Source organism: Mustela putorius, unplaced genomic scaffold (assembly GCF_011764305.1).
Source record: "Mustela putorius furo isolate JIRA1106 unplaced genomic scaffold, ASM1176430v1.1 tig00001075_pilon_pilon_pilon, whole genome shotgun sequence".
Lineage (NCBI taxonomy): Eukaryota > Metazoa > Chordata > Mammalia > Carnivora > Mustelidae > Mustela > Mustela putorius.
In genome coordinates, this window is record NW_025421560.1 from 587,616 (window position 1) to 611,269 (window position 23,654).

The 23,654-nt window shown below is 47.4% G+C and overlaps 1 protein-coding gene across 2 annotated transcripts in view; it reads left to right on the plus strand.

The window, feature by feature from the left end:
* Window positions 1-1,230: 1,230 nt before the first annotated feature.
* The window catches only part of TRIM67 (tripartite motif containing 67), a 44,719-nt gene continuing 22,295 nt past the window's right edge, over window positions 1,231-23,654 (plus strand). The window contains exon 1 of one of the 2 annotated variants that reach the window (XM_004776013.3): window positions 1,231-3,077. In XM_004776013.3, the coding sequence (XP_004776070.1) occupies window positions 2,040-3,077 (1,038 nt within the window). In that variant the 5' untranslated portion in view covers window positions 1,231-2,039. The remainder of the gene's footprint in view (window positions 3,078-23,654) is intronic. The other variant, XM_004776014.3, reaches the window with a different exon arrangement.

Consider the following 23,654-nt stretch of genomic DNA (forward strand, 5'->3'; position numbering starts at 1 on the left):
ACCTGGCAGTCCCAAAGGTGGGGGCCACCCCTCTCCCCCAGTGGTCTACCTGTGAGGGATCCCTGTCCTTAGACACGGAGCCGGAGTCAGGGCTGCAGCCTTTTCCTGCTATACCCCGCCAGCCCGAGCAGCTCCCTCTCCGGGTGACTAGCAGACGCCGAGTCTCCACGCCTTGCTCGGTGGCGCCTATCTTGTCTTTGTTTGGAGTAATGGAAAATCTGAGAACGGGGGAGGCGTGACTTCAATATTCATATCATTTTTAAACAAACGATTTCCTAATTTGTGTGTTTCATCCCTGGTGACTCTTCCGTAGGCAGCGCCTGCCGCGCCGCGAGCCCTTCCTTCTGCTATCCCCACCCACCGACACCCACCGAGCCCGCGGCCTCCCTCCGCAGCTGAGAGAGAACAGCGGAGAGCAGACGAAACAGCTAGGGCCGCGGGTGGGAGGCTGTTCCCGGAGCTCGCGGCTGGCATGGAGAGTTCCCCATTCATAAAATTAACACCTCTGCTCGCCGACTTCCCGCCGGCCCCAAGCAGCCCCATCCGCCGCGGGCTAGGACTGGGTCCCGGGCGCTCTGTTCCAAGGGCCAAGGGGCCTAAACTGACGCGTTTCCGCGTTTCTCCCGTTTTAGAAATCCTATCTTGTCCTCAGTCGGTATGGACGACTGGAATCGACCGCGGACGAGAACTCGGGGTTGAAACCAAGACCGAAAATGGCTTGTGGTTCCATCCGTAAATAAAACCTCACCCTTTGACTTCAGGCTGTCCGACATTTTGTGACTTGCATTTTTTGCTCCATCGTAGATCCAGGAAGCGCCTGTCAAACCATGCCACCTATCCATTTGTAAACAACTGGCTATTTAGGGCCCCTTCTACCCTTGTATGGTGATGGGTGGGAGCGCGGAGCGGGCACCGGAGAGGACGGCAGGGGCGGGGCGGGGCAGGGCGTTGCACTAATTCGAGGTGCAATCTCCATCCAAATAATACATTAGTATTAACAATGATCCTCTCCACGAGACCCTTAAAATTGGCCCTTGACTCCCGTCGCAGCAAAAGGCGAGCCCTTATTCGCTGAGCTGACGCCTCCTTGGCTCCCCCCGCCCCCCACTACTCGCTGCTCTGGAAATTACAACTCCTCAGCACGCCGCGCAGGGAGGCGGCGGCGGCGGCGGGAGGGAGGCGGGGAGGGGATTCCCGAGCCAGCCGGGCACTCGCCCTCCGCCCGCCGGCTGCAGCGTCGCGCGGCCAAGGTCAGAGGCGCCGCAGGAGCGGCAGCAGCGAACCCAGGAAGCGGGTCAATCCTTGCGGAGGGGAAAAAGCCCCAGGGCGCATTTGCCCCGCACCAGCAGCCGCCGGAGAGGGCGGCGAGCGAAGGTCCCCGAGCCGGCCGGGCTCCGCCGAGACAGTCGCTGGAGCGGCGACCCCGCACGCCAGGTGGCGGCCCCTCGGTCCGCGCGCGGGGAACCGGGGCTCCTCCGCCCGCTCTGGGCGCTGTCCGTCGCCTCGTGGTGCTGAACCCAGCCCCGCGGCCGAGCGGCCTGCTCACCCGCCTTCTCGCCTACGGATCGCTCTGATTGGGGCGGGGCAGGGGCAAAAGGGAGCCCTTGAGCAGCTGCCCACTGGAGACGAAACAGAACAGCTAGAAACGGCAGCCCGGCCGCTGGTCCTGATGTGCAGAGGAGACGCGCGCTGCAGCCGGCGGCGGCGCTAGTGCTGATTCATCACCTCGAGCGCCTCTCAGGCCATCGCGAGGGCAGCCGACTGGCTCTGGACTCTGCCCGCAGGTTGAAGCCGCTGGCGCAGGAGCCTCGCAGGCAGGAGGTGAGGACCCCCTCCCGTCTCTTGCCCCCAGTGGTCCTTAGGCGGTGGCCCCAGGACAGAGAGAGGGGCGTGCCCCCGGGCTGTGAAGTGGTCATGTCTGTGTAATGCCCTCGCTTGCAGTCTCTCCGGTGCTAACCACGCTTGGTCCCCTCCGCCTGTCTCTGGAGCTCGGGTCGTTCCACATCCCACCCTGAGCAGCTCGGTCTGCCCGCGCCGCGATGGAGGAGGAGCTGAAGTGCCCCGTGTGCGGCTCCCTGTTTCGGGAGCCCATCATCTTGCCCTGTTCCCACAACGTCTGCCTTCCTTGCGCTCGTACCATCGCTGTGCAGACACCGGACGGTGAGCAGCACCTGCCCCAGCCACTCCTGCACTCCCGGGGCTCCGGGCTACCGGCCGGCGCCGCTGCGGCGCCCCCTCTGGACCACGACGCTGCGGCTGGCCCAGCCTGCGGCGGCGCGAGCGGGAGCGCAGCTGGCGGCCTGGGCGGCGGTGCGGGAGGTGGTGGGGACCACGCGGACAAGCTGAGCTTGTACAGTGAGACAGACAGTGGTTATGGTTCCTACACCCCGAGCCTCAAGTCCCCCAACGGGGTTCGCGTGCTGCCCATGGTGCCTGCACCGCCTGGCTCCTCGGCCGCCGCGGCCCGGGGTGCCGCCTGCTCCTCGCTGTCTTCCTCCTCCTCAAGCTCCATCACGTGTCCGCAGTGCCACCGCAGCGCGTCCCTGGACCACCGAGGCCTGCGCGGCTTCCAGCGAAATCGGCTGCTCGAGGCCATCGTGCAACGGTACCAGCAGGGCCGCGGGGCAGTGCATGGGGCGTCCGCAGCCGCTGCAGTGGCCATCTGCCAGTTGTGCGACCGCACCCCGCCTGAACCGGCCGCCACGCTATGCGAGCAGTGCGACGTGCTCTACTGCGCTGCCTGCCAGCTCAAATGCCATCCATCCCGCGGACCCTTCGCTAAGCATCGCCTGGTGCAGCCGCCGCCGCCGCCCGCGCCTGCTGAGGCCGCCTCAGCAACCCCAGGCGCGGCCCAGGGCGCCCCCAGCGGAGGCGGCGGCTGCAAGAGCCCGGGGGGCGCCGGCGCGGCGGGGGGCAGCGCGGCCCGCAAGTTCCCTACGTGCCCCGAACACGAAATGGAGAACTACAGCATGTACTGCGTGAGCTGCCGAACCCCGGTGTGCTATCTGTGCCTGGAGGAGGGCCGTCACGGCAAGCACGAGGTGAAGCCGCTGGGAGCCATGTGGAAACAGCACAAGGTGAGCACAGGCTGGGCGGGGCGGGGGCGCACAGGTGCAAAGAAGAAGGTGCGAGAAGAGTGCCTGGCCTCTTCCCTGGAGAGATGGCAGAAGGCAGGATTTACTTCATTCATTCATTCCCTCATCATTTATTTGACAAACGCTGAAATGAATCCAGATACTCTGAACCAGGTGTGGGGAAGGAGAAGAGCATGGAAAGATGACTTAGGTGATCCCCTTCCCCCTGACAGTGTATGATTCTGCACAGAGGGCACCCAGAATGCAGAAGCAGAGCTTTTTCACTCCCAAAGTTGACTTATAAATTACCCTGACAGCCCTTCCGGAATTATGATATTCAGGGCCCCCTTCCTCAGTGGAAAAAGATTTTTTAAATGCAAGTGTTCCCACCCACTTGCAGGAAAATGTCTGATGTTTCCCCACTCTTGGTTCATCTTCCCTGAAGGCAGCAAGGATTCTATCCTAGCCGTCAGTGAGAGGACACACTAATTCCTACAGAGCAGAATTCCCCTCAGCTTCCAGAGCAGAAACTTGCCTACTTTCTCAAGAAGTCTCCAGCACTTTCTAGCCCCAGAATACCTCTGGGGAAGACATAATTCCTTGTGGGCCTTATTTGAGAATTTGGGTGTGTGCCCTTTTAAGAAGGGAACATCATTTCCCCCCAGAGACTTTGCCTTGCTGGGACTCTGCCCCTAATGGCAGCAGAAGTATGGGGGCCCTGCAGAGCAAGCCATACTTTCCTCTGCAGGCTGCTGCACACCTTCTTCCCCACTGACTTGCCTGGGGCTGCCACCTCCCTAGTGAAAAAGGAACAGACTCTAAGTGCCAACTCTTGCCTGTCAATGTGTCCTCGGTACCTGTCCTTGGGAGGGAGAATCCTCAATATCAGGTCACATCCTTGTTCAGGTTCCCAGGCAAGAGTGGGGTCAGTTCTCCTAATGGATTTTCACCTTAATTTTCTATCCAAAGGCCAAGCCATACAACTGGACTCACAGTACCCAAGGTCAATGATTCTGGCCTAACAGAGTTAGAGTCCCTTGTCTGATGAATACAACTATATCTGAAAATTTGTACACTTATCATTCAATATCCTCTTTCCAGTAAACTCTCACCCCCCAAAGAGGCAGAGGTCTCTGAATGGCCCATCAGGAACTATGCATTCTGCTTGAGGAGGAAAGACATGGGAAAATAAGCAATTTGCCATGCTTACCTTGCATCATACAACTGGAAATGGACAAAAAAGGTAGCATAGATGAGAAGAGAAGGAACTAAGCATTCCTAAATCTTTAGGCTTAGTGGAGAGCGGAAATCAACATGAATTGAGAGGAGCATGCAATCTTTTTTTTTTTTTTAAAGATTTTATTTGTTTATTTGACAGAGATCACAAGTAGGCAGAGAGGCAGGCAGAGAGAGAGAGAGGAGGAAGCAGGCTCCCTGCTGAGCAGAGAGCCCGATGCGGGGCTCGATCCCAGGACCCTGGGATCATGACCTGAGCCGAAGGCAGAGGCTTTAACCCACTGAGCCACCCAGGCGCCCCGAGCATGCAATCTTAAAAGACTAAGATTCTTGCCAGGAAAAGTAAGTTGGATAATGATCTATGGTTTTGAGAACCAAGATTATGCAGGAAAAAAAAATCACTGGTCATCCCTCCCTTGGTATCCATAGCACTTTTAGAACATTTCTATCCTCAACCAACAATGCAAAGTTATGAGGAAATATTTTAAGCACAGGTGATATTTGCTCAACAGAGTGGGAAAGTTATGTGTGGGAAACAGGACTACACAGAGTCTAGTGTCTCAATTTTATATGTAATGCCACAGCTTCAAGGAACTAAGACATCCTCCCAAATCCAGAAGGAATGATGTGAGATACTTTTCAAGAATGAATAGAAGTTCTCCTGTTATCTTTTAGCAGGTGCCATTCTTCTACAGAAAGGACAGTCATTGAATGCTCACTATGAGGCGCTCGATGAGGGGCCAGGGAGCGCAAGTGGAACGTTTGGTCTGGTTTTGTGGACAGGCTTCTAGACCTCCACTGTGAGGGTAGCTACTTTTGAAAGAGAAACTGGAACACTCAATTTCACAGACCCACCGGGACAGTTTAAGTTCAGTGAAACTTAAAGCCTCTGTTTTTATCATCCAAAAATCCCAGCAGCCATGACAAAGCCTTATGGTACTATCAGAACTAGATTTGGGACAGAAATACTTCCCTAACATGCCTGTGACTTCAGAAGCCTTCATTAAGGCCCTGCTCTAATTCCTCACAAGTGTGACCAGAGTTTGTCATCTAATTAGTGATTTTTTAGCAAATAGAACTCTAAGTGACACTGAAATCTATTTTAAAACAAGGTTGATTATCACCTTTTGAAAACAGTGTAAAAACTTTAGGTTTAGGGCCACCTGGGTGGCTCAGTGGGTTAAGCCTCCACCTTCAGTTCAGGTCATGGTCTCAGGGTCCTGGGATCAAGCTCCTAATCGGGCTCTCTGCTCAGTGGGGAGCCTGCTTCCTCCTCTCTCTCTGCCTGCCTCTCTGCCCACTTGTGGTCTCTGTCAAATAAATAAAATCTTAAAAAAAAAAACTTTAGGTTTGGGCTAAACACATTTTTACGAATTTAATTTCTTATTGAAGTATAATTGGCATATGATATTCTATTAGCTTCACATTATTTGACATTTATATACATTGTGAAATGACCACAACACATCTAAATTACCATCTGTCCCCATACAAAGTTAATACAATACTACTGACTGTATTGCCCCAGCATGTACATTATATCCTCATGATTTAGTTATTTCATAACTGAAAGTTTGTATCTCTTGATTCCCTTCACTCATTTCACACACACCCAAACCCCTTCCTCTCTGGCAACCACCCCTCTGTTCTCTGCATCTATAAGTCTGAGTTTTCTTTTTTTTATTTGTTTTTTAGAATCCACTTTTAATTAAATCATGTGGTAGTAGTCTTTCTCTGACTTTTCTTTTTTTTTTTTTTTTTGAAGATTTTATTTATTTATTTGACAGGGAGAGAGAGAGATCAGAAGTAGACAGAGAGGCAGGCAGAGAGGGGGAAGCGAGCTCCCTGCTGAGCAGAGAGCCCGATGTGGGGCTCAATCCCAGGACCCTGAGATCATGACCTGAGCTGAAGGCAGAGGCTTATCCCACTGAGCCACCCAGAAACCCCTCTCTGACTTATTTCACTGAGCATAATACCCTCAAGGTCCATCCACGTTGGCAAAAGTGGCAAAGTCTCATTCTTTTTATGGCTGAGTAATATTCGCACACGTGTGTGTGTGTGCACATGCATGTACCATATCTTCTTTATCCATTCATCTATTGATGGACCCTTGGGTTGCTTCTATATGTTGGTTATTATAACACATTTTTAGATGGTTCTTCTGGAAAAGTATTAATCATTTCAAAGAACTTCTGATGTGAAGAAACATGTTGTGAAAGATAGGACACAGAGGGGAAGCTTTCAGGAGAGCTTCTTTTTGCCTATTCATGATGGAACTCTAATTGTCCTGAAGCAGGGGGAAAGGATCATTGTGAGCTCTTTCTCTCCCATAGAGTGACATGTCACAGAATGTCAACCAAGTCTTCCGTAACATCTGCTGGGTGCAAATGGTTAACCCTGAAATTAAAATGAGTAGAAACTGGGGCACCTGGGTGGCTCAGTCCTTAAGCATTTGCCTTTGGCTCAGGTCAAGCATCTGCCTTCAGCTCAGGTCATGATCTCAGGGTCCTGGGATCAACCGCATCAGGCTCCCTGCTCAGCAGGAAGCCTGCTTCTCCCTCTCCCACTCCCCTGTTTGTGTTCCCTCTCTCGCTGTCTCTGTCAAATAAATAAAATCTAAAATAAATAAATAACTAAATAAATAAAATGTAAAATGGGTAGAAATTGATTCCTGAACTGAGGTATAAAATGCAGGATAAATCCTTCTTTAGAAACCTTTGGAGAACCCTGGAAAATAAGACAGTATTAAAATGAAATCTTGTAGGGTGCCTGGGTGGCTCAGTGGGTTAAAGCCTCTGCCTTTGGTTCAGGTCATGATTCCAGGGTTCTGGGATCAAGCCCCACATCGGGCTCTCTGCTCGGCAGGGAGCCTGCTTCCTCCTCTCTCTCTCTGCCTGCCTCTCTGCCTACTTGGTATCTCTGTCAAATAAATAAATAAAATCTTTAAAAAAATCACCCTGAATAAGGTCCAGTACATTAAAAAATAATAATAAAAATTAAAAATAAACAAAATCTTGTTGATACCCTAGGATTACCGTTCCTAATGAGTCATCACTTCACAAGAGCAAAGGAGGTGATAAGGTCTGGAAATCTCAGGGAAAACAAGATGTCAGGCTCCTCTCATGTCCTGAGGTTCTGCCAAATGGCACGTGGCTTCTCAGCACTGTATTCCTACCTTGTTTTATAAAAGGGATAAGGAAAGGCATTTCCCCTTTAGCGCCTCCGAGGAAAGATTCCTCCATTAAAAGAAAAAACACAAAAATAAGAAAGGCAGAACATGTAATCATGGCTGAACTATGATCAGAAGTACACTTACTTGATTGAATACTGGTCGTACATTCTAATTTGGAGACGAAAAAAATTTGTTTTAGGTTTTTCTTGTAGAATTCTATCATACATTTGTATCCTCTTTTTCTTTAATAATACGATATAAATATATTTCCTGTCAGTTAATGTACATCATTTCTGATGACTGCATGCCATTCCTTCATAAGGATTTAATATTTTATTTGATCAAAGTGTCAGTGCCGGACTTTAGGTTGTTTTCAGTCTTTTGCCGCTATAAACATCTTTCTAATCAAATCTGTGCCTATGCTCAAAAAAAAAAAAATCTATGCCTATGCTCTTAATTATTTCCTCAGGTTAAATTTCTAAATATGGAGATGCTATGTGAAAAGATTGCTGGCCTTAAGATATTTAATGTTGCCAAATTGCCTTCCATAAAGTTTATACCTATTTTCTCCCAATAGAAAAACTATGTAAGTAATAAAAAATCCATGTAGAAGGAACCATGGGGAGTGAAAATAAGGTGGATTACCTTGTTTCTCATAATTAGTTTCCTATTTTCATCACATTATTGTTAGATCGATTTTTAAATCTAGATCTAGATTTTTATATTTTTAACTACTAGTTGGCGATCTGCCTTCTCTCAAAAGTTGGTTTGATCTGAGCAGCTATTGCCCAAGTACCCCTCTTGATTTGAAGGCCTATGAAAAGACTAAGCCTTCAGGGCTGACCTGAGGGCATTTTAGGGTGGGGTTGGATGGGGGATAGAGAGTTCCGTAGAAAGAAGTACTTGGTAAAACTCTTTGGGGAGGACTGAGTCCTACCACTCTATGGCTGATTGCTGTACACTAGCTGCCGATTCTAAGACCAGTGCTTTGGGAGGGCAATGCATCAGGGTCCTCAAAGCACGTGGCACGGAAATATGCACAATCTGAGTGAAAACCTAGATTTTTGAGAGGTTGAATCTTTGACCACCTCCGAAGTTCTCAGAAATGAAGGCTAAGGTCTAAATGGCTTCCATTCCACCTGCCCCAGGTTGGAAGAACCAATGGGTAATCTGCTTCAACTTCTGGAAACATGAGCTTATTCTTATAACTAAAGTCTACCACATCCTCTCAAACCACCCTCTCTATGCTAACATCACCATGTTTTCAAAGCCACCTGGGCTACAGCCCAGCCCCACGTTTGATTTAATTCCAAGCAGGTTGGGAATTTCGGAAGAATTATTAAAAAGAACCCTTATGTTAACAGCCTTTGGAAGGTATGCCTCCCTCAGCATTCCACACATTTGGAAAACAGAAAGTGGGTTTCAGAGAAGAAGGCAAAAACCCATAAATTTGAACTGCTTTTACCTTCTTTTTTTTTTTTTTTAATATTTTATTTATTTATTTGAGAGAGAGACAGCGAGAGAGAGCATGAGCGAGGAGAAGGTCAGAGGGAGAAGCAGACTCCCCGTGGAGCTGGGAGCCCGATGCGGGACTCGATCCCAGGAATCCAGGATCATGACCTGAGCCGAAGGCAGTCGTCCAACCAACTGAGCCACCCAGGCGTCCCTGCTTTTACCTTCTTTTTGAAGACTGTTCGTAGACATAGAAGGGTTTAGAATTTAGGAAAACCTTGAGGAATGCGAAAGGACATTACCAGTGGTAGATCTACTTCCTACTGTCATACCGTGGTGTCACTCCATGGTTGAGGTTTCGTATTTTAGGTATCCTTTGCGTGGATAGATATTCATGGTGATGAGACTTTAGCTGTGGATGTTAACCATGTGGAGTGTTCCAGAGGGGAGCTTTCTCTTCCTCTCTGAGACAAATCAGGGAAAGGGTTGACAAACTATCGCCCACCATCTGTTTTTGTAAATAAAGTTCTATTGGCACACAACAATGCTCATTTGTTTATATATTGCCAAGGGCTGCCTTTGCCAGCAGTGGCAGTTGGAAGAGGGGAGTAGCTTCAACAGGGCTCCGTGGACTGCAGAGCCGAGAATATTTACCGTCTGGTCCTCTGTAGGGAAACAGTGTTCTGACCTCTTGACTAGGACCTGTGACCACAGTGTGGTCCACTGAGCAGCAGCACCCAGGAGCTTGTTGGAAATGTAGACTCATGAGACCTGCTGCAGTCATAATCACAGACTCAGGATTTGCATGTCAGCAAGATCCCATGTTGACTCATACGTACTTTAGTATTTGAAAAACCCTGATGGGGATGCTTTCTGGGGCCCAGGGCACTGGGCCCACCATTCTAACTGTGCAAGTCATCTGAGAAATGGGGTGCCCCTCAAGCCTGAAGATACTCGACACATGGACCCTAAGGAGTCTGCGTAGACTGAACCAGAGAGTCTTACTTAATTACTCTGGCACTAAACAGAATCTTTGGTTCAGCAAATTCTGCATGCGGGTAGACAAGGCAGTGTTCAAGGACCCAGAGGAGCAGGAATCTCTGAGAAGTCGAAGTGTGTGCAGAGCCATCTGGGCCCTCCTGGGCTCCAGCATGGGTGTCTTGGGAGAAAGAAACGCTGGACAACTGATCTTTGCTGCTTTCCTGGATTGAAGAGAAACCCACTGACTGTTGGTATCTCTGCATTTCCTTTTGGTTTGCTAATTAGTTGTTCTATAAAGAAGCAAAGAGAGTGCTTTATCCACTCTTGAGCCAGTTTTGAAGGGCCTGCCTAGGGAATGGTGGAGGTTGGAAGTATCAAAACCATGGAACCTCAAGGGGCAAGGGAGAATCCAGGTGACATTGGAGAGGAGGTGGGGGGGTGTGAATTTGCCCCTCCCCACTTGGAACTTCCTCTTAGAAAGCAAGAACTGTGCAGGGTTTACAATTTTTAATTCCTGGAATAGGCTGTTTTCCAGCAGACATCATAAATTCCAGCCTCCTCATTGTGCAGATGAGGAAATCCAGGCACAGGGGCTTGCTAAAGTTGCACTGCAAGTTGTGAAATGATCCTGGAAAAAAGATGATCCTTTAAATTTCTTCACTGTACATTTTGATTAACTATAAAAATGTAATAGAATGCTGTGTACGTATCTGAACAAAAGCACATGTGTACAGCATCATCTAAAGAGTAATTATGAATGAAAGAAATATTTTTAAAGGTACAGACAGAGAGTGGGACACAACCCCTCTTTCATTCAACTGTAATGGAGCAGCAGAAAATGGAAATTAACGGGTGAGGAAGAGACAAACATCCTGTTTAGAATAAAAAGCATAAAAGAGTTTGAGGAGTGCCTGGGTGGCTCAGTTGTTGAGCGTCTGCCTTTGGCTCAGGTCATGATCCCAGGGGCCTGGGCTCCTTGCGCAGTGGGAAGCCTGCTTCTCCCTCTTTTACTCCCCCTGCTTGTGTTCCCTCTCTCACTGTGTGTCTCTCTCTGACAAATAAACAAAATCCTTTTTAAAAAAAGAGAGAGGGCGCCTGGGTGGCTCAGTGGGTTAAGCCGCTGCCTTCGGCTCAGGTCATGATCTCAGGGTCCTGGGATCGAGTCCCGCATCGGGCTCTCTGCTCAGCAGGGAGCCTGCTTCCCTCTCTCTCTCTCTCTCTCTCTCTCTCTGCCTGCCTCTCCATCTACTTGTGATTTCTCTCTGTCAAATAAATAAATAAAATTAAAAAAAATAATAAAAAATAAAGAGAGAGAGAGAGAGAGAGAGAGAGTTTGAGGGCTGGAGAGAACAGAACAGATCACATAGCACCCCTTCTTCATTCTCCAGGTGGCTCTAGAGGGGTTAAGTGGTTTGGAGGTGAGAGTAGGGAATGGTCCAGAAGGGACAAAGACAGGTGAGGTGGGGCTAGTGAGCTCGACAATGTGGAAGAGGTCTAAATGACAGACATAGCAGACAGGAACCCTGGCACCTGCCAGCAGGGGCCTTGGTCACATGTCATTTGAAAAATCTGTTCAGACGGTACATAGTTTTTTAAAATGAGGTCAAGGTTGTGCTAGGAGAGTAGGCAAATATTCGTACAAATATTGTCCAAACTCTCAATCCTTGTTAATAATTTGATTCTAGGTGGCAGTAGTAAAACAGGGAATCCAATAAAACATGAATAATCAGAAATGAGAGACCTCTTAAAATGAAAACTGTGGCTTATCATCACTCAATAAATTATGTGTTGCCATATGGCTAGCAATACCCATCAGTTGAGTGGTATACCCACAGAACTAAAAGTAATTTCTAGTACTTAACTATGGGTAACTAAAAAGCTGATGGTGCCTTTTGACCTTTAAGTCCTTTTTCTGAACTTGTGCTTCTAATGAGCATTTATTCTTCAATTCAATTAATTATTTATTCAATCAACATGTAAATCTTGAAGGTCTATACCATACCAGGTACCATTCTAAACACTGAGGCCACGGAAGGATGTGTTCTCTTCCCACAAAGAGCATAAACATAGTTCCAAGAGAAAGACGATCAACAAATGCACAAATAAATAAATTGGGCAATTTTTTATATTGCATGATTTCTTAGTGGATATTGGATAATTTCTGATATCCATTAAGATGGGAGTAAAATAATGTGATTAGAAGGACTTCTTTGGGGGAGGAAGGTTGAAAAAGCAAGACTTGAAAACTAGATGAGAATTGGCCAGGCCTGCCCAGTTCTAAAGGCAGTGTGTGCCACAAGGTAAACAAGAACCAAGAGCCAGAGATGGAAGATGCCTGATGTGTTTATAGAACAAAAATGGGCCCCTGTGTTTGCAGTGTAATTTTTAAAAAGATGAATAAGTAGCAAGAGCAGAGAGATAGGCAGGGTGAAGAGGACTCAGGTCCTGGCAGGCCACAGGGAACAGGTTGGATTTTATGGTAAATGCAGGGAGACAGCTGGAGGCTCTTAAGCTGGGGAGTGATGTTTATTTATTTTAAGTTATTCTAATTGCTGTTTACAAACTGCATAGTAGGGGGACAAGAGTGGAGGCAGGAAGACCAACTGGAGGGTTGGGCTATAAAGATGGGGATTTGAATTAGGAGACAGCAGTAATGGAAAAAAGTTTACATGTTCATATCCTGCTTGGGATTCTCTGAGCTACTTAGATTTATGGGTGGATGTCTTTTATTGTTTTTGAAAAATTCCCTTATATTAAATCTCTAGATAATTCCTTTGCTCTGTTCTCTCTCTCTCTTGTCCTTCTGGAATTCCAAGTACACTTATGTTACACTGATATTATTCTATAGATCTTGGATCATCTGTTCTTTTTTCTTTAATCATTCCTCTTCTCTATGTTACATTTTCAACAATTTCTATGGACCATTCTTAGAGCTCACTGATTCTTTCCTAGGCTGTGCCATGTCAATTGATTAGCCCCTTTCCAGATTTCCTGGGCATTTTCCAGTTGTCCTTGCCTTCTCCAGCAGTAGGGAGCTTCAGACAGTTTGGATCTATGACTGTTTTCTCCATCTCCCCCAGAAAGATAGGTATTTTTTCTTTTCTCTTTCTCTAGCTACATGGTGTCTTCACCTTGCTCAGAGTAATAGGGTAGATGGTTGGGAGTTGCTGCTTGTCCCTAGTGGCTTAGGATTTTTTCATGGAAGGGAGAAGGGTCCCCATGGGGCTTTGTACTTCCTTGCAGTGACTGTCACATTCCTCTTGCAAGTCAACTTCTGGGGTGCAAATGTTTCCCTTTTTTAATCTGATGGTCTCTTTAGATTGTGTAACTAATCAGGTTTCACTTTTCTCTTCAGCTGCTAAAAATGCTTAGAGCCAAATATTTGGTGCCTACATAACAGCTTTAATTATGTTACAGATTCCAAGACTTGTTTCTGGCTTCCTTTTATGTCCCCACCCTTCTCTTTCTCTCTTCTAAGGTAGGCACTATTGAATTCTACAGACCCTTGCAAACTGCCTTAAATACCCTTTTGAAACAGACTCATAAAGAAGCAAACAGTGGCCTGCTTGAATAAATGAAAGAGAATAACAAACCTCTGGAAAATCTCATTAAGATAGTACCCTACTTCTGAGCAGTAGGCAGTCACTGCTCAAGAAATGCTGCTTGAAAACATTCAGATCAATGAACGGGGACCTTGCCAGTCATTGGGACATGTGACTGCTCCCTTTCAGTCCCATAGAACAGACCCCAAATGACTGTACCTGCTCTGGACCATAGGATCATTCACCCTATTTCACATCTTCCGTGGGGACATCACCGCATACCAATAGCTTGTTGGAGGGTGTGATAATTACCCCCAAATCGGTTTCCTTTATAAGTATTTGCAGCTTATCACTGATGAGTGTTTGTCTTCCTCACAGAGGGGCAAGTCAGGACACATTAAAGGCAAGAAATCCTGGTGGGGGTGATAGTGTCAGGAGCTGTGAGAGGTGTGACATTTTTGCCTATGTACAACTATCAAATTCCCTTACCGCAAGCTCGTGGATGCATGCAGAGGCCATGAGACTCCCAGGTCCGACAAGAAGAACAATCTGTCACTCATAGCAATAGCAGTAGTCAGAGTGTCAGCGTGCTTACTCTAAGCCCCTGCCGACACGCAAGCTCGTGGATGCATGCAGAGGCCATGAGACTCCCAGGTCCGACAAGAAGAACAATCTGTCACTCATAGCAATAGCAGTAGTCAGAGTGTCAGCGTGCTTACTCTAAGCCCCTGCCGACACTGGGGTCGTATGATAGGGCCAGATGCCACCTGCACGCATAGTAGGTTGTATCACAGGAGAGGAACTCTGAACCTGTGGAGCCCGAATCCTTTATAAAGGGTGGTCAGTGTGGGGCACCTTGCTCCAGAGAGGGACGGCATCTCTAGCTTCCAAGAGGGCTGTCTATACAAGCATTCCTGGAAAGACTTTCCAGAAAAAAGGGTAAGCTGTGCCTCACTGGTCAGACTTACAGAAATGAGAGACCCATGGAGAAGTCTCTTCCAATAGTATTAAATCAAAACTGAAATTTTCCTTGAATGATTTCTGCTTCATGTACATCCTGGGTGACACAGGCCCTCTGGTTCCCAAAGCTGCTTCTTTCTGTTGGGGGACACAGGCTTCAGAGCCATCTGAGCAAAACAGGCAGGATTCATGCTATCGTCTGCCACGTTTGGGGTTTGCTGGGTGTCATGAGGAGGATGGCAGTGGTGGTGGCGATGGTGATAATGATGGAATCTCTGTGTGGTTCCCTGCACTGTTAAGGTACCTTCATTCCTGAGTCTATTTATGTTTTCTCTAGCACATGAAAGACAAATGTCATCTCATGGCTCTCTGTACTATCCAATCAAAACATTCCATTGGAAAAGCATTTCTTGGGCACCTTTACAACTCACAGGCTGTGATGGGGGCTGTGGATACATATAAAATGGGCCACAGGACAGCTCACAGCCAACTGGAGGAGGAGGATCATTTTATAACCCATCCAGTGTACATTAAACCAACATTAAAAGTGGAATGAGTGCCATATTTGAAACGTGAATGAACCAGGGAGGGAACAGAGAGGAGAAGGCAGTTAATGCTGCCTAAAGTTTCAGGAGGGGAAGAGGAAAAGAGTAGTGAGGGGAGATTGAAGAGAAGATGATGCTTGAGCTGGTGTCTTGAACAATGAGGAGTTGTATTAGTCAAGAAAGAAAGAAGGAACCTAAATATATAGCAATGTGTGAGGTGTTAAGATGTTTAAAATCTAGTTCCAACTTTCAAGCGGCTCATTATCTGCTGATTGAGTGCCGGGGATTAACATAGATTCACTTGAGGCAGAGGGACATTGAGAAATATGATGTCATTTCTTATTTTTGGTTTATTTATTCTTCCCACGGAAGATGTGAAATAGGGTGAATGATCCTATGGTCCAGAGCAGGTACAGTCATTTGGGGTCTGTTCTATGGGACTGAAAGGGAGCAGGTCCGACAATTACCTATTTTTTAGTATCCAGGACTTACTGAAAACATCGTAGATATGGAGTGGTAAAAATAATGATGTGATACATGGATTCCAGAAGCCACATTAAAGGGGATATCTAGCCTGAAAGGCTAAGAAAGACTGAATGTTAGCTAGCTTTATTTCAATTTCAATGGAGAGCAGGAGTAGCCTGGCTATATTCCTTTGGAAGATTCTAATAAATTTTTATCATTTTTTCAGATTGTTATATTTACCCTGTTTGCCAGTAAAACCTGGTAGTAAAAACCTCTGACCATTTCAGCTTGTTTTGCTCAGTGATAAGGGTGGGAAGAGAGGAGACCAGAAAAAAAAAAAAAAGTGAGACAGCTAGATAAGAAAAGAGATTCCCAGGAAGAAGGAGGCCATGAAAAGGAACAGATGGAAAGGTTGATGAAGAGGGTGATCTGGAACTGGTCCTTAGCTCCACTCATTAGATAGACGGAGGGTTCATGTCTCCACTGAGGCATAAGAAATAAAGAACAACGTCAGAGCACAAGTCACCAGTGCTGAAAGCGTATGGAACCAACCCCAAATACGAAGGAGCACAGAGTAGGGGGTCATACCAACACAAGGGACAACTGCGAGAAAAGAAGGGAGTTGAGGCGGGTTTAGACAACTGGAAGAATTTGGAGAGGTGAAAAGGAAGGAGGTGTCCCACCGAAAAGGCAAATGTACTTTTCTGTAATGTGACCATGGAAAGGAAACTCTAAGGCCAGTTAATTCTTGTCAGATATGATTTTCCCAAAGACAATTCTATTATGGTGACCAGTAACTGCAGTTGGCCTGATCCTAAAAAAGCAGTCTGGGCTACTGGGTGATAGTAAAGGTGACAGTCACCTGCCTTTGCTCAGCGAATGGTTTTTGTTCATTGGCAAAGATAGGATTCTAGTCCCAGGGCTTTGTGGACCTGACATCCTACCTCAGCCTTGTTAGGTACCATCCATGCATGATCAGAATTACTCTCTTGTCTCTGGGCTGTCCTCATGAAAGCATGGTCTTGGCCATGCCAAATTTTACCAACTGAGTCTTCCCAGTCTTTATAGCCGCTCATTCTAATACTTCAGACAGCTTTAAAACTAAAATCCCATCTCAATTAGCTTTTTCTTATTTATACCTATCAGTGGTGTCTTGCAGCTAACAGACCTACCAGGTGTCTGTCTTTATTTAACCAGCTTTATACATCACACGCATAAATAGCACTACGCTTAACATCCTGATGGCAAGAACTGTGTCTTATTTATCTTTGCATTTGCAGTACCCAGCAGAGCAGCTGGCACCCAACAGGCCATAAGAAACATTTATTTCATAAAGGAATAATGATAACACCAAAATGTATTCTAATAGCAATGCCACAAATGACTATTTTGGTGCAGTCCCTATTAACTCATGGTGAATCAAGAAATAGAGTGATTCATGAAGGGGAGAGCACTCCAGCCAACGGCATGGAAAATGAGGGGAGGAGGGATTTTGCATTTTTCTGGGCCCCTGATGGAAGAGAGCCATCCACAGTCATTAGCATGGCAACCACCACCTCCACCCGCTTCCTTATATGTGGAAGTGGTATCAGAAGAGGGAGCTGATCTCATAGCACGAAAAAAGCTAGTTGGAAATGTTGGTGTGACTTTTCCCAGATGTTAGCATTGCTATGTCTTTTTTTTTTTCCACTAAGTTCTTAAATTGTAATTCCAGTATAGCTGGCATACAGTGCTGTATTAGCTGCAGGTGTAGAGTCTAGTGATTGAACAATTCTAGATGTAATTCTACACATCACTTTAGCACTGCTGTATCTCATCCCCAGACTAGACTGGGCAGAAGTTGCCTAAAGTGACATTACTGAAATATTTGGTGCTGTGGAATGTGAATGCGGGGAATAAGAACATTCATTTTAGAGACAACAGTCCTAAAACTCTATCTCTTGCCATGGAATGACCCTGTACTAAATGTGATAATGCACTTGAAGAACTTAAGGCAGTGCACACCTTGTAGTAAGTGTTCAAAGGCAGAAAGCCACCCTTGCCGTCATTGTCATGATTATCAGTGTGAGGGTCAAGGCCGAGGGTGGTGTGGCAGGGCACCAGGGCAGAGGCCATGCCCAGGAGTCCTCCTGTGGTAGGGCTGAAAGGCAGCACCATCCTTGGTTGGGACCATCTCATACCATCACATTAAATGGGTGCCCCAAAAGAGCCATCCCAGAATTGCCTACACCAGCCATTCAGTTCCTCACTGGCTGAAGTAATGGGGAAGACAGGAATTGAAATCAAAGTGTCTAGGATGGGCTTGTAGCTCTGTCTTTGGGTCAGTTTCTGATGCCTCTGTGCATCAGTTTCCTCATACTGGAAAGGCTGATGTAGGACGAAGTGAGATGAAGTAAGTAAAGGTATATACCATACCTTCAAGACACTCCTTCGTTACAGACCCTGACTCCTTTCCTGAAGGTACCAGGAAGTTGACCTGCTTCCCTTTAACCCATCACCCATATTTATGATGTGAGACAGACTGTGTGTGAAATGATTCCATGTCGTGAATATGTATGAAAGGGTATGTGGCTGTATAGGGGTGTATACAGAATTTTATGTGCTTGCTAGGGTTGCTGAAACAAATGGTCACAAATGGGTGGCCTAAAACAGCCACAGTTTACCAGCCCTGCTGACACCTTGATTTTAGCCCTGTAAGACTCCAGAACTGTAAGAGAATAAACCCAGTATTGATCTAAGCCTCTAAGTTTATGGTGATTTGTCACAGCAGCAACAAGAAACTAATACACCCTAAGGACTCACAACCAGGACAATTGAATAAGTCTGAGAAGCCAGGGAAAGGGAGATCCCCTCAGAGGATTCTTTTACTTTGCATTAGCCCTGGATGGGGGCAGTAAGGGGGAGTGGAGTCTTCACAGATACAGTTCTTCAGTGCGGACACGGTCATGGCAGCAGCCTCCATCTAGAGGTTTCAGGTTTGGATGATCACAGAACAGAGCACTGGATCAATATCTAGAGCCCCATTCAAATACCATGTCTCCTCCTAGTGGCCCAATGGCCAGAAACACAGGATTTGGTCAGTGGGGACAGAGCATATCCTCTATGCTGTCTTGCTTCAGGGGATCCCCCTACAAATCTGGGCCACATCCTCTGGAAAGAAGCTGCCTAGTAAAGTAAACCAAAGATATTTTCTGCTACTGGTGGGGGGGGGGCGGTTGCAGGGGTCCCCTTAGCCTGTGACCCACAGTAGACACAGAAGAGGCCTGACACCCAGCCTTGCTCCCCTCACAGAAAATACTGGTCTAATCTTCCCCTAAGCAGACTTCTAGCTAAGGGTCCTGACTCCTTGGCAGCAATCCTTCACACCCTGTGGAACAAAGTCTCTATGACCTAGCCCATCTTAGCACCCTGTGTGGGTCAAGCTCTCCCGTCTCCCAGGACCTCCATGCCCTTGCCTGTCCCTATGAGTTGTACCCTGGGAGAGGAGTGCTAGGTTTTCCAATCTCTGGCTCTGTCCCTACATCTGTTTTAATAGTTAAGGCCCACCACTGGGTTTCTAAGCCTCAATTCAGGCTGACCACTAGGACAATTTTGTTTGTTTGGCTACTAAGCTCTTAAAGCCTGTGGCTAGTTTTGGAGGAGACTGGGAAACAGAGCTGCTCTCTGACAGCTGGAGAGGGGATGCTGCTATGGGACAGGGCTTCCCCAGCTGTTGACAGGTCACTCAGAAAAGGGAGTGAGCAAGGTAAGGTGGAAGAACGCTTCATCTTCAAGCAGAAGCCAGGCATAGAAGGGCATCAGTATGTCCCACCTAGTATGATGACATCTGGTGGGTCAGTAGTAGAAGAGTTAATACCCAGAAGTCATGAAAACCATCTCAATCAGCAGGGTAGGATCAGACCACCAGTGCCCAGTACCATATGGGGCTCTGTGCCCTAGAAACCAAACGGTGGGTTCAGAGTGGCCACATGGCCATTTTAATTATGCCCAGCATGTGGGAGAATTGAATCTTGCATAGCTCAAGGGAGCTAGTCAGACAAAATCTAGAACAAAATCAACTCACTGACACAGATATTCATGCAGCACATTCTAGGTGCAAGAGATGGTACTGCCCACACAACAGGCACAGAACAAGCTTTTCAGGCATCAGCCAACAGAACAGGAAAGCTAAGGCACTTCTGGGCCATGCATCTCAAAGGCTATGTCCTAGAAGCTGGCCCTGTTTGAGATCAAAGGGCATACTTCATTTGGGGAGGGTAGCAAAATCTTCAGAGGGAGGTGGCATTTGGAAAGGGTCTTTACAGATGGATGGGATATTAGCAGGCAACAGCAAGCAAAATGTGAGCGAGAGAGCTTATGAGACAGAGGGCACAGCAGGAGCCTAGGTGGGGAGGACAGAAGCTCAGGGGTGGCAGAGCTCAGTTTGACCAAAGGTGGGGAACCACATGGGCAGCCCTGGGAGGTGATGCTACAGGGAAACAACATCCAGAGCCTTGGGTATTGAGCCAAGGGCTGGACCTTGACTCAGTGCAGGGTAGAGAATGTAGGTGGGAAGGGAAATGACATGGTCAGAGGTGCATTTGAGAGACAATGGTCAGGAGGTTACTTGGATATGCGGGATTCAGTTTTCTGGCATGACCTTTAAGTGGTGATCTTCAGCATGTAATCAGACTTTGCCCCCATCATTGCATGTGAGCAGCACTGAACTCAAAGGCCCACCTTACACCCCAGTAGTTGGGCACTAATAATTCTTCTGGGGGCCTTACCTTTTCTCATTTAGCAGTGGGGTCTACAGTGCTAAAAGGAAGGATCCCCTAGCTCATGGGGAAAATGTTCTTCAAATTTGTGATGATGTTACATGCACACAATTAGATGTCGTGATAAGATGGGTCTGGGGGCACGTTAAGTGTCTGACTCTTGATTTCTGCTCAGGTCATGATCTCAGAATCATGGGATCTAACTCCGTGTTGGGCTCAGTGCTCAGTGCGGAGTCTGCTTGAAATTGTCTCTCTCCCTCTGCCTCTGCCTCTTCCCCTGCTTGTGCTCTCTACATAAATAAATAAGTGAATAAAGAAATAATAGATAAATAAAATCTTTTTAAAAAATAATAACATGGGTCTTATTCCTCCAACCTCTTCAAGCCCTTGGACGATACGTCCTTGAGAGGGGCATCTAGTTTCTAGAGCTTTTACATTCAAACAAGAATGGCTTCTAGTAATCAGTATGACCTTGGGCAACATTCAGTAAACGTCCACTGTGTGTAAGACATGCCACTTTCTACCATCTAAAGGTATGCGCTAATCCATGTGTGCACTCCTTTACAGTCGCCTTTTACTGGAAGCTCGGTTTCTCCCTGTGTGAAATGAGAGGCTGGAATGAGCCATGTCTAGATCCTTGGTTCTAACCTCCTGCCCTCCTGCCAGGTAACTGGATATGAGACAACAAAGACCAGGTTGGAAAGGAAGCAGTTTAGGAGCCCATGCACAGACACCATAACAAACAGGAGAATTATCTCTGAGGCCATTTGAACCCTAACTTTAATAGATCCCAGTTAAAGATGCTATGTATTTATCTGAGAGAGAGAGAGGGAGAGAGAGAAAAAAAAATAAGCAGGGGTGAGGGGCAAACAGAGAGGGAGAAGCAGACTCCCTGAGCAAGGAGCCTGATGTGGGGCTCCATCCCAGGACCCTGAGACCAAGACCCAAGCTGAAATCAAGAGTCAGACACCTAACCGACTGAGCTATCCAGGCATCCGCAGTTACGCAATTTAGATAAATGCATGCCTTCGGCTGTTCAGGCTGCTAAACAAAAGGCTTCAACAACAGATTCATCTCTTCCTATTCTGGAGGCTGTGAGTCCAAAATCCAGGTGCTGGCTGAGACGGTTCCCACGGAGACCTCTCCTCCTGCCTTGCCGACGGATGGCCGGCCACCCCCCGACTGTGTCCTTACATGGCCTTTCCTTGGTACATGTGCAAGAAGAGAGAGGGAGTAAGATTTCTCCTGTCTGTCCCTCTGAGAACATGAATGCCATCATGGGAGCTCCAGCTCATGACCTAGTTACTTCCCAAAGGCCCATGTCCAGATATTGTCACATTGGGGACTTAGGCCTCAACATATGGATTCTGGGGGAACACAAACCTTCAGTCAGCAACAATTCATATATAATAGGCCCAGGTTGAACAATTAAAGAGGATTTCGGAAATGCTTGGGTTACATTACAAAGCATAATCATGAGACATCTTTGGAGGGAGGTGTTACGACCATCCTTCCGATCTTACAGGGGAGGACAGTGTAGAACAAAGAGATGAAGATGACCCAGCTACCCAGTGACAGAGCCAGGATTTGAACCATACTAGCCCAGAGTCCTTGTGCCTTGTGCGTTATAAGGCCCTGTGCCACCATCCAGAATAGAAGACGTGGGCCCTGTGTTCCCAGAAGCTGCTCCTTGGAGAACTGCTGCTTAAGATGTGATGCTGGGCCAGACAGGCTATTGCTCTGACCCAGCTAGGAAATGCTTATATTAAGCTGTCTGTATGCACAGGCTTTTCAGGAATGTAATTCTAACCTTAAAAGAATAGGATAAAATGCAACTTTTCAATTCAGATTAAAACCATTCAATCATGGGGTACATGGGTGGCTCTGTCAGTTGGCTTTCCGACTCTTGATTTCAACTCAAGTCTTGGTCTCAGAGTTGTGAGTTTGAGCCCCACATTGGGCTCCACACCGAGCATGGAGCTTACTTAAAAAAAAAGAAAGAAAACCCATTCAGCCATGAATCACTATATTGTACACCTAAAACTAATAGAACATTGGCTGTTAACCATCCTGGAATTAAAATACTTTCCAAATCCATTCAGTCATAAAAAACACTCATCTTCTGTCCAGGTATTTCCTCTCTTTTCAAGAGTTTGGTATAGTCCCCATATGAAGAGACAACACAATCCATTCTCATTTCTCAGACCACAGGCTCTTCTCTCAGACCAGAAAGGGACAATTTTCAGTGTCCACTACTAGTACTCCAAACAGTCCCCATGGAAAAGGAGAAGCACGTCTTAAAAAAACAAAAAAAGGAAACAAAATACAATATGTTGTAAATCCTTAATACACAGCCAACAAATAAACCACTTGCCTCTTAAGAAATGATCTCCACATTCACCCCAAAAACCTTTGCTCTTTTTCCACTAGAACACCCAGGTCCAGCTTCCATAACGCTGTCCCCTGCAGAAGTAGAGGTATAGAAGTGACTTGTGCCCATTTCACACATGGAACAATCAGGGTCAAGACAAGTACAAGTGTGTGCTTATAGGGCATCCCCTAATGCCCACCCCTGACCCTGGCACTCATATTGTCATCAGAGGTTCTTCCACACTACTGGGCCCTGGGCCGGTTTACGCTCAGGTAGCCCCTCCAGAGGACATTGAGAAAAAAGGGCAGGAAAGATAAGACAGCAAGGCTGGTGGGCCTGGCAGCAGTGTCTATGGGCTGTGAGATTATTCCCTTTTGAGCTGGATACTGGCCTGAGGTCACTGGTGTCCTTCAAAACCACTCTGTTCTTGGGCTCCCTGCCAGGCTCCTTGGTCTACTTGCCAAGGAGGAAGCAGGTGGACGGGCCCTGCGGTGGGTTAGGCTGCTGGGAGGCTGGCACTGGCTGGCCAGAGCAGGGACAGAGTGGAGCTGGTGCCAAGGGCCAGCTGGAGGGTGGACAGCCCTCACTGAGGCAGCCTCTCAGGGCTTCTCACTGGCAAAGGGTGAGAGCAGTAATGACGGAGCTGGCAGGGCCTGTCCTACGTTAGCATGTACCTCCTATCAGGCCATCACTCTGCTTTTCTTAATCAGCCAATGAGCATTTTCTGAGCCCCAACTTTGTGGTGGCACCACTGGCTAGACAAAAGACAAAGACAAAAGACAAGCTCCCCAGCATCAAGGACTATATTGGTTCACGGGAGATGGGCCCCTCCCTGGGGAAGGAGCTGGTGAAGCCCCTGTGGGCCCCACGCTTTGGGAGACTGGAACGGGGAAGGAAGTGCTACACTTTTCTAGACACTGATAAACTTCAATTAAAAAGACTTGTTGTTGGGGCGCCTGGGTGGCTCAGTCGGTTAAGGGTCCAACTCTTGATTCCAGCTCAGGTCATGGTCTCAGAGTCAGGAGACTGATGCCCTCAACTGGCTCTGCGTTCAGTGGGGAGTATGCTGGAGAGTACCTCTCCCTCTGCCCCTCCGCCC